The sequence below is a fragment of the Gossypium raimondii genome, chromosome 4, assembly GCF_025698545.1.
Source record: "Gossypium raimondii isolate GPD5lz chromosome 4, ASM2569854v1, whole genome shotgun sequence".
In the NCBI taxonomy this organism is placed as follows: domain Eukaryota; kingdom Viridiplantae; phylum Streptophyta; class Magnoliopsida; order Malvales; family Malvaceae; genus Gossypium; species Gossypium raimondii.
In genome coordinates this window covers 14,063,235-14,074,623 of record NC_068568.1, presented here as the reverse complement: position 1 = coordinate 14,074,623, position 11,389 = coordinate 14,063,235, and the positions used below count along the sequence as shown (strand labels likewise).

The 11,389-nt window shown below is 33.9% G+C and overlaps 1 protein-coding gene across 3 annotated transcripts; it reads right to left on the bottom strand.

Moving 5' to 3' along the window:
• Positions 1-261: 261 nt before the first annotated feature.
• On the bottom strand, positions 262-8,225 carry LOC105768144 (E3 ubiquitin-protein ligase UPL4). 3 transcript variants are annotated; one of them, XM_012587902.2, is made up of 18 exons: positions 8,085-8,225; positions 6,820-7,525; positions 6,584-6,694; positions 6,391-6,507; positions 6,127-6,285; positions 5,863-6,024; positions 5,433-5,585; positions 5,227-5,348; positions 3,986-5,126; positions 3,746-3,841; positions 2,345-3,589; positions 1,999-2,232; positions 1,793-1,897; positions 1,351-1,431; positions 1,190-1,258; positions 953-1,081; positions 768-851; positions 262-675 (listed from the first exon to the last, which is right to left on the bottom strand). In XM_012587902.2, exons 2-18 carry the CDS (start codon positions 7,456-7,458, stop codon positions 610-612), a joined length of 4,713 nt encoding a protein of 1,570 aa, XP_012443356.1. In that variant the 5' UTR covers positions 7,459-7,525; positions 8,085-8,225; the 3' UTR covers positions 262-609. The 3 variants fall into 3 exon arrangements, with proteins under 3 accessions (XP_012443356.1, XP_012443355.1, XP_052485351.1); XM_012587901.2 differs by having other exon boundaries at positions 8,032-8,223; XM_052629391.1 differs by lacking the exon at positions 5,863-6,024 and having other exon boundaries at positions 8,032-8,223.
• Between the last annotated feature and the right edge of the window lie 3,164 nt (positions 8,226-11,389).

Below are 11,389 nucleotides of genomic sequence, written 5' to 3'. Positions count from 1 at the left end.
CTTAATTATTATTATCCTTTTTTGGAGAAGTTCAAAGGACCCTTTAGCCATTTTTATTTCGTGAACATATATGCAACATGAATAGGTGAGATAAAAGTTCATTTTAAAGAAATGTAGCACTTAGCCACCATGAGGTACACGTACATTTCATATAATTCATGTTTTTATGCAAAGATTGTTTCATATAATTCATATTTTCATGATATCGTGTTTTACATCATGTTCCGAGTTGAAGATTGTGCTTATGCCTTGAACATCTCATTCCATGATAACAAAGCCAATGAGATTTAAAATTAAGCATTGTAAAAGAGACCAGATGTTGACAGTGCCAAGCATCTTTGAGCATTAATAGCAAGTTAGAAACAGCCAACCATCTCTCACTATATATACAGCCAAACCCCAACTAGTTGTGCATTCCCCATTCTTTACTTACAAGTCCCACCCCAAATAATTTAGTCAGCTATTTTCATAGTAACTTCTTCCTCCCATCAAAATCCTCAACTAACCCAATCATCACTGTTCAACACCCGTTTTCATGTACACCAACCCGACCAAGGACCTACCTAAATAATAATTACAAATTCACAGATTATAGTACCTCTAAAAAGGCTACGAAAGGTGGAATGAGCCTTGCCCTTCACTTATCGCATATAATAGCTTCTCTTTCATCTTCTCCTGCAAAAAATATTGATAACCCGTATTTCTCTTTTTAACTTTATCTTTACGAGAAATTTAATTTAAGATTCAATTAAGGTGTGAAGGATTACTTTTGAAGAATAAGGAGGCAACTTCAGGTAATTGGCACAAGTCATAACACTGGGCAGCTCCGTATCAGCACAATTGCTACTATGCTGAAGGAAACATTAAAATTTAAAGAAATTCATACATGGTATGACAAAGGGAAAATATATGTACAAAAACTGGGAAACTAAGGTTCAATTATTATACGGACCTTGCGAACAATTGTCAATTTTGGAATTAAAGACGCCAAACCTCCCGGAGGTAGCCGGGGAGCACCAGTCACAAACTGCAGAAATGCTCGCCTTTGTGAATATTCAAACTCTTGTATAATTTCCAGCAGCTGAAATTCAAAGAAACAGTGACTTAAGGTTTAGCGGATGACAAAAGCAGAACTTAAAAAGGAAAAAGAAAATGGAAGTGGGAAAATAATAGAAAATGCAAGGCTGACATTAACGATTGGTGGACTGCTAGCCGTATATCCATGATCAAACTTGATATGTTCCAGAAGTTCATTGAACTGCTTGAAAAACAACATTAAAATTTAGTAAAGGTAATCCATCTCTGCTAACTCCAAAAACACTGATTAATCAAGAGAATAGATATACATACAGCCCAGATATCACATTCTCCACAGAGTAAACGCTCTAGTTCCTCCTCCGTAAAAATATGGAGATGGCTAATTGAAAAAATCTGGAATTACAGCCAGAATCAGACTTGCGTATTTTTGAAAAATAAAATCCAAAATGAGTCCCGAAGGAAATTTCTTAAGTGCAATATATACTAGGCAAGAGATTTCTGACTTGGGAGCACATAGATGAACAAACAAATTAGGCCCTGCTAAACTGAATTACCAACTCGTGGAAGAACCTTTCATTTTCAATGAATTAAAGGTGCAAGGAATTACTTTACAATCATTCAAACATTATTTTCTTGAAGTTTACAACACAGCACGTAGAACAAATTGAACATCTCCATGGTTGATTTCAGTAAAGTAGAACACAAAGACATTACCATTTTGCTTCTTTAGAAAAAAATTCATGATGATACATACCTGATTAAATCCAGACTTGAAAGCTTCAACTTGTCTGGCAATTCCACTATGTATGGTAGCATCCACAACAAGCTCGACATATTCCTCCAAATTGGCAGAATTTACCTGGAAAAATGCATAACTTATGTGAATCAAGTATTCAAGTTTTTAACTAAATTAATGGATCTCAGAATAAGTGAATGTCATAATGCTTAAGAAATACTCACCATTTTGAGATTACACTCAGAAGAAAGAACATAATCAGGATAACCAGGAAGGGTAAAGTCCAGATAAAGGTCCTCGATCCTGGTATTTCGAAAGCACAAATCCTGTTTCAATGCTGCGTTTTCAACACAAATGGATTCCTGATGCCTTTTCTGATTAACAATAATAGCCTGAAACTCCAGTAGCGTCCTACCAAGCTCAGGATCGAAAGATTGGATATCATACAAACTAAGGTCCTACAAAACCAAACGGTTGCCTATCTTAATTGCTAGAGTGTAAGGTTAAATTTTTTAATTAAATGCTTAATGGGAAGTTCAATCATTAATAAAGTTAAGGACAGAAGGGTACCTGCCCCAAAATTAATTTGTAGAAGGCTTTGGAGAAGGAAACATCAAGTACTCTTCCATCTTGAATAGCCTTTGCGACAATTTGACCCAAAAGAACAAATTTTTTTAGTACTTGAGAAAACTGTATTCCATTATTCGCATCAGATTTAGGTGAACATGGACGAGGGAAAAGCCCAGAACTGTTTCTCAGAATTACAGATTCTGTAGGCAAGGTAGTTGAAGTGATAAAAGAACAATGATCCCCTCTCCACATGCCAAGGCCAAATTTCTGAAATTCATGACTAACAAGAGTATAGAATTCCAAAGTTGGACCGAGACCAGTGCCAACTTCTTCATTATACTCCACTTCAAGAAGTCCCTTATGACGAGCATGTAGGTCCATCATTCTGGTTGCAGAATCTAGAATTTGATCACGTGAGACTAAAAATTTCTTACGAGGCAAACCACCTGAAGTAGTTTGCCTGTCACTTGAAGTGCCTGAATTACTACGTGAAATGGCATTGAGTTGACCTCTTCGTGGACCAAAAGCAGCCAAACGGAAGTACTTGCATCTTGCCTCAAAGCTAAACAAAAAGGGACAAGAAGAAACTAAACCATTACACCACGAAGGCATACCACCGGTGGATAAGGTGAAAGCATCCTGCATCTGCTGTTCTAGCTTTCCTGTCAATCTACTGCTCACAAATTCATTTTGAGACACTGAACGAACCATTACCTTCAAATTATCCAAGTTATCATTCCTACCTTCAGCAAATGCACGAACTCTCTCACAAGACATCAGATGAAATGAATATTTGTTGATGCCTTCCAAAAGTTTGAGCAGAAACAATATATCATAAATAGGACTTGACTTATCCAAATCAGAAGTGAGTTTGCAAGCAAACATGCTGGCAAAATATCCCATATTCTGAATAGAGGCAATCTTTTGATCTGATACTGAGAACTTGCGTTCTTGATATGTATGTTCTTGAGGATCATCTTGGTTAGATTCTAGAGCTCTTTTGTATGTTATCATGTATACTCGACTCCATAACTTTGCCCATGTCATAAATTCTTTCTCTGAATTTAGTAGCTGTTGAAGAATCACTTGATATAGCGTCAAAGTTCGGTCTAGTTGATGTCCTTCTAGATAAAGCAATAGTCTAGCTGAGGAATCTTTAATGTCATTGTCACCAGATGCAGAACAGGGAGTTCTCATATTTTTAGTTGACTCTGTAGGAAACTCTTGTTCCTTCCCAGCAGAGCCCTGTAAAGTAATCCAATTTTCACTCAGTGAGAGTATACCCGTTTTTAACAGGCAGCCCTTACAATAAGAAAAAACCATTGGATATAGACATTTAAGATTCATTTAAGCACGCTCTTATGATACATACAAGAATTAAACAAAACTAGGAATATATACCATATTGGTTTCATCCAAAGACATTGTTTCACCAGAATTCAATTCTCTGAAATGAACTTGTTCAGAGGCAATCTGTGAAAAGTTAGCTTCATCTTCCTGCAGGAAAGCATAACTAAAAGAATTGAGTATAGCTCAAAACTTATAAAAATACCACAATAAAGATATGAAAGAACAGGAAAAAAGGGGGTCATGATACTAAACAACTCTACTAATTTAAGATCAACAAACTACTGGAGTGACCTGCATCTCTGGCAAATCAATGGACATGCTGTCTATAAAACCTGAACTCTTGGCTTGAGTGGAGTTTGCATTCGATGGTAAAAGATTAGGCAGAACTTCCCTCTGTTCCAACTCTTCAGCATCTAATTCCCCATATTCTGTTCTTTCAGTAAAAACTTTGGGCCAAAGATATCCTTCAATGGCATCTAAGGGAGAAAAAGGGTCAACAGCCAAAACATCTTCAGCGCAATCAGATAGGCAGTTCTCCCCTTCCGCCCTCACAAAACGAACTCTAAAACATGGATACATAACACAACGTCCATTTGGGACAGTAGCAAATGAATTTCTCTGCTTGAATCCATGGCTTGGAATAACAGGGAAATTTTCCAAAGTTGACAATCCACTCTGTAATTTTTGTATTAGTATAGAGAGAGGCAAGTCCTCGACAAGGATATCTGAATAAGAAAAAAACAACTTTGTGAACACCTCAAATCTCTTCCCCAGAACAACCAAATGATCATAACTGCCAGTAAATTCCACATTCCCTCTCATGTGCATCCCATCAGACAGGTAATGCATAAGCGATTTCACGATTCCACTTTCAATAAATTCAAAAGTGGAAACAGGTTCTCTACCATTAAGCTTCAGCATAATTTGATGTAATATGCTGTAGAACTTCTCTTCATGCTGAACAGTAGTACCATCATCAACAGGCATGTTTATCAAACTACTCAAGGCAGCAGACAAGGTTCTGAGGTTTTGAAGAACATCAGTCATCCCTTTTTCGGATTCAACTAATTCTGGAGCAAAGTAATTGGTTTTAATATGTTTTGCAAGATTGCAAACAGTATCCTTGTCAATCTTACAAGATGAGACTGAGGAAGATGGCACCATATCAAATGCATAACACAAGCATCTCTGGAACTCCCTCGCAGAAGACTTTTGGCTTGAATCAAATGATGGTTGGATACCACCAAACACCGGAAGCATCAATTGCGAGCATTTTTCAGGCATTAGAAGTGCGTCTATCACATAAAAAACACCCTCCTTTATGAATGAGCTCAAAAAAACATCAGAAAGCTTTTTGAGGATGATCTCAGCAATCTGTAGGGCTAACATCAGCAAATGGTGATCCTTCCGTGTAAACACTCCAGCCAGGAAACTGCCATTTATAGATTCATGAAAATATATCCAAGATCTGTTGACTTATCATTATATATTTTATAAAAAAGAAAAGCATAGGAAAAAATATCCCTATTCACCTTGGAATGTTGGCAGTCTTAAGCAATTCACCGAGCATGTCAGGTTTGCTCAGAACAACTAACTTGCTGATAACAGATAGGCAGCCATAACAAACATAAATGTTTGCACCAGAATTGACTACCTGTTCAATTGGTGAAACATGAATTGTAAAACTACTGAAAGGACAAAATATTGAAATTTCAACTTTATATATCAGGGAGCTAACCTGGACCAGCACGGGAAATAAATCCATTCCAAATCTTTGCAGAAGATCATGATGGTCAGCTAAAAATGATTCCTTATCCAACACTACCTGATTAGCTTGATCTCCAGTGGAGGCGGGAAGCAGCTCATTGAGCAATTTCAGAACTTCATGTACCTGCCAGAGAAAATAGCAATAGTGACCGGGATCTTTTCTTTTAGAAGAACTATTGTTGACTTAAATAGAGACATTTCAATTTGCCTCTGAACTTGAAAGTTCAGAGCCAGACAACCAACAAAAAAAGAAAGCATCATTATAGGAGATGATCTTGGTGCACATCACCACAGTAATTACTATTATTCACTACAAGGGTAGACTCAGAAATAAACGCCCAAGCCAATATCAACCAAAATGGAACACCATTCAGAGAAGTTGTCCACTCTAAGATGCAAACCTGATTGCAATTGCCATCAACTAAGTCCGGAGGAGATATTCCATGTGAGAGGTCATAAGTAGATAAGACATCCTTCAGTATGTTGCTTATATTTAGCTCATACAGACTTCTAAAAGCTACAAATGAACCAGAAGAAAGCTTGACAAGTAATCCTATCAAGCCCTGCCAAGTGCCAACCAACATGGAACAATCAAATCACCATTTAACAGGCAGTGGAATATAAATATAGCTAATCTCTGACCATGATCAAGGAAATTTGCATACATTGTATATTGGTTGGGATATAGTAGTTCGGCTATTCGATTTCATAACGAGTGTGACTTGATTAATCAGCTCATGCTTACAGAGTTCCTCCATCAGTTCAGAAGACTGACACATTCTCTCAGATATTTTGATCAAGCAAGTTGCAACACTTTCAACAAGCTAGAAAATTCAACAATGTAAAAGTTATTAGGTCAATATAGTTTATGAGAAAGAAATAAATTGAAGGAGTCATCAAAAGGAGGAAAACTACAAATAGTTAAAGACCTGTTGGTCCTCATGCTGAAGTAAATCACATAATTTGGGAACCGCTTCAACAAAAGGTGCAGGACCCTCCAAAGGAAGTTTCTTACAAATGTTCACCACAGTGGCAAGTGCAACTCTCTGGCATAGAATCAAAACTCAATGAAACAATGTATACCCTAATTCCAGAATTAATTAAGAGTGCAAATTGAATTACCTGCACACTAATTGAGAAAAAATCAATAAAATTTAGAGCAGCCATAATTGCACCAGCTTGTAAACAAGCAACTGGTTGATCGCGAGATATTTTCTCCAATGCTTGCAAACACTGTATAACAAATATTTCTCAGCATAACCAAGTTTTCTTACTTCAATCACACTGTAATTTCTTACCCTAACAAACTTAGTCTCTTCAATCACAGTGTAGTCTAACAAGCAAGCTTAAAAACATACCTGCTCAGCTACATCCACATATTCAATAGCCAATAATCTTTCACAAAGAGCAGGAACTGCATCGTGTCTAACAAGGAAACCAGATGATCTAGGATATACATCACATAGATAAGTCATACCCCTAATTGCCAACAACATTATATTAGCATTACTCTCGTTCTTCGCAAGCTTTACAAGTACTGGTGATAAAGAATCTGCCATCAAACTCGAAAGCGAATCCTCGTTACAAAAAGACAACACTTCACAAAGTTCAGTCAACGCAGCCAGTTGGCCCGAACCTCCATTTCCTTCGTTCAAATTTGACAAAATAGTATTCAATTTTCCATGATCACTCGACGATCTTCTTCTCTGATAGTCTCTTAAAATGTGGTGCCGTGGTTGTTGCTCAGCATCGTCAGAATCGCATGATCCATAAGTTGATTCGTCTTCCTTCTCGTGTTCACCATCCGATCGGCTCGAAGCCGAGGTGGAGGAGGAAGTTTCCATGTCAGCATCGGGAATGGAATTTGGTGAATTGAGGTGAGTTCTGATTGAGGAACAGTTAGAGGAACTTGGTCGAAACTCTAATGAACTACAAGCTCGCTTATCTGCTGGTAATTCGTCGGCTGTTTCCGTTCGTTTCTGCCCTCGACTTCCCATGTGAATTCGTTCCCTTTTTCTTTCTTTTGGACTGACAAATTTCCAAACCAAGACAATTCACTCCAACCTGGATAAAAAAATTAATCGCATTAAACAACGCGAAAATTAACAGTTCCATACGGAAGAAAATAAGAATATCATCGTAGAATATGAACATTACAGTTGTACAGTAGCCCAAAAAAAAAAAACTATATAATCACCAGCAAAATTTTAATCATAACAAGGCTCAGTTTAGAACTTCAGAAGGGAATTTTTTTTAAAACAAATAAACAAAAGCATAGTATTTAGAAGACGAAAGAAAATCAAAACAAAGAAAATAGGGTTAGTTTGAAGGGGGCAACTGATTCGTCAAAACCATTAATAAGCGATCAATCCTTAAAACAATTAAAAAAAAATCTCTTCAAAGCAAACCTAATACAACTAAAAATGTTCTTTTTAAAAAGGAAAATAGAAAAACAAAGAAATTAATGAGAAAATATAAGAGAAAAACAACTAATCGACGAGCTTAAAAACATCAAAGAGAAAAAAAAACAAATCACGTCAAAAATTTTTTTTTTCTTCCTGTTTAAGTACCTAAAAAGAAGAATTGGTGGTTAATCGGTCTTTCGAAAGAATCAAAGACCTACAAAATTTTAATCAACGCGATCAACTTATAGAAGATTGACGATCTTTCTTTCCCTTTTTCCTTTTATTTTTCTTTTTTTCTTCTTCCTACTGCTGATGTTTGATTTATACGGTTGTGATGATAATGAAGAAAACCAGGGATTACGAATAAGTTATCGTAATTATATATACTACAGACTCCTACAGTATCGTGTGCTACTCGGCCGTATGGAAAAACGTACACCTTCAAAAGTACTAGCTGTACAGATTATCATCGTTGGCTTAGTTGTGCCTTTGTGCAGTAAAAGTATTATATAGCTAATATGGTAAGAGATAGATTGTATTTGATTTTTTTTATTTAAAAGTAGATAAATTAATTTCTATATATTAGATTAAAAGAAAATTAATGTTTTCTGTTAAAATTTTATCAATTTGTAATGTTAAAAATTAGTGTGGTTAATGGAATAATCAAATAGTAACACTTAGTGTATCATGTATTTTTATGTTGATGTACATAGATCGGTTTTAAACTGTAAAAATAGAGTGAATTTTAATAGAAAGATAAATTTGCACTTTGATCTAATGTATAGAGACTAATTTGTCATTTTTAGTAAAATGACAAAATACAATCTTACCCTAATACAAAGACTTATATAATACTTTTACCGTCTTTGTGATAATAAGATGCAAAATTTTTACCTTAGCAGTTGGAGAGATTTTAATGTATTTTGATCTTTTAGGTCAGCAATGCCTTTTGATTTAAGGTCACAATTCCTTAATTCAACTAACACAATTGTAATTTTGTAATTTGTAATTGTAATTTTGTAATTTGTAATTGTGATTTTAGGAACTAGCAATTAATTTTAATATACTTTTGTTATGAAATAAAAGAATAGAAAGAGTAAACATAAAAGAAATTTCATAAAAGAATAAAGAGATAGGAAAGCAAAAGAGAATTGTGTAATTTATTTATAATGAGAATATGCTTTTCCTAAGTTTATATTTATAAACATAAGAAAGATAGAAAAGCAAAAGAGAACTGTGTAATTTATTTATAATGAGAATATGCTTCTCCAAAGTCTATATTTATAGATATAAGAAGTATATATTATACGAAATTTACTTCTAATAGACATTAGGGTCCCAAAGTACATCAAACTTATTATCCTAGTCGTATCCACTTCTATAATAATAAAATATTTATAACATTCATTATTGGATGTCCATCGATAAATAAGTGCCTCGTTAAAACCTTATTAAGATATCCGTGGAAAAATATTATTGGTGAAGAAAAAGAGTACACATATCTATAATACGCATTAACATATTGCCTCATTAAAAACCTTACCAAAAAAAAAAAACTCAATGGGACAAAACCTTGGTTAAGGAGAAAAGAGCATCGCTAATTTATTCCCCCTCATGACATCATCACATAATATTTCATCTTCTTTATATTTAATTTTGAATACTAGCTTTTCAAATGATCACTTGAACAAATTTAATAAATGTTTACATCATTATTATTATGGAATTCATGAGTGAGGAATAATTTTGGAGAAATATATTTTGATCTCTTCAAGAATTCCAACAATAATCATGATCCTTCTATGCATGCACATGTTAGATCATTTTGTAATTTTCCTTCAACTATTATTCACTTGGTCAAATTTACCACATATGTTCAAATCAATTTAATTCATATAAATATTTACATAAAAGTAGTGAACAATTTCCACAGGATTTAATATAACATTTACTATATAGTAATTTATATAAAAGGTTGTAAAAACAACCATTAAACGCATATCAAATCTTTCATGAACTACCAAACTAATGAGATATTTAAAGGTTTTGCATCCACCACAAAAGAATATTATATATTTCATAATCAATGCCAAGACTTCGTGAAAATCTTCATTTTCTTATTTCGTTTTCACAAAGCTACACATTCACACCATCGCTGGCTTTATACCTTTAGATATTTGGACTACTGGTCCAAAAACCTCATTAATTTAATACTACTTGAACTGCATATTTCTATTTTTGGTCAATTTATTTCATGTCTATATTTCTTGACGAATTTATTCAAGTCCTCTTTTTCTGTCATTATTTCAACAATACTATTGTATGCAAAACTGTTGTCAACAACTTTTCATTCTCGGATCCATATTTTCTCGTATAGGCATAATTGATCCAGACCTTTTTTTTCCATTATTTCCACCATCAATTTTAGGTACCTAATTTTTTTTTTTGGAATTTTAATAATTAGTTATGTATTTAGTCTCTTCTAGAGACTTACCTCTAGTATATGACTATCTTGATTTATTATTTTCTTTTACGAGAATTATCATCTTTGAAACCAAATGATCTACCATGCTTCAAGCATGCATTGCTTTCAATTTATTCTAACAGGTTGTCCTATTAGGACTTCAACATTTCATTTGATTTTCTCATTATGTTAGAAAATACATCTAATAGTTAACTTGTAATAAATTAAATTATCCTTTTGAATTTCTAGTTCAAATTACTTTATATGAGGATCAAGATAACGATAACTCATTACAAGTAATTAATTCATCCAACTGTTATTTCTCTCCATTTAATGTTGGAAAAAGTCAAATCAAAATAGTAATAAACCTATATTATAATCTAATGTCATAATCGAACCTTCAATTCATTCAAGACATTTAATAATATAATGGGATTAATAATTCATTTATATTCTCAACTTTCTTAGAATCCTCATTTTATGCATTGTGGTGGTGCAACTTGAACATATACTGCACATCAAAAGATATTCTAAAATGGGTTGTATTTGGCTCTTGACCAAAAGTCAATTGTAACGGGGGGTATTTATCAATAACTTATGGAACGATGCGTACAAGTGTCGATTCATATCAAAATCCTATCCTTATACATATACAAAGTTTTTTTTTTCAAAAGATATGGTTTAGCCACCAATTAGAGGCATTTAATTCATAATTCCACTAAACTATTTTATACATATAAACAACAGGCTTTACAATACTTATTCACACTGGTAATCTATCATACAATGATAATTGGAAGTTTGAGAAATAAACTCACCAACATTAGCAAGAATTGTCTCGAGCATAATTTGAAAGTTGATATACTATGAATTTTCATGTCTATTTATATCTCTTTGCACTTATTTTAACATGTTTCTAAGCAAAATCGAGTCATTTTCATGATAATTTATGTTTTTAGAGTTTAAGCATTAAAAGTATGGTTTTTAGTATTTTCATGTTATTTTATATTTAATAAAGATTATGTGGTTATATAGGATGGACTGGGAGCTAAAGATGCA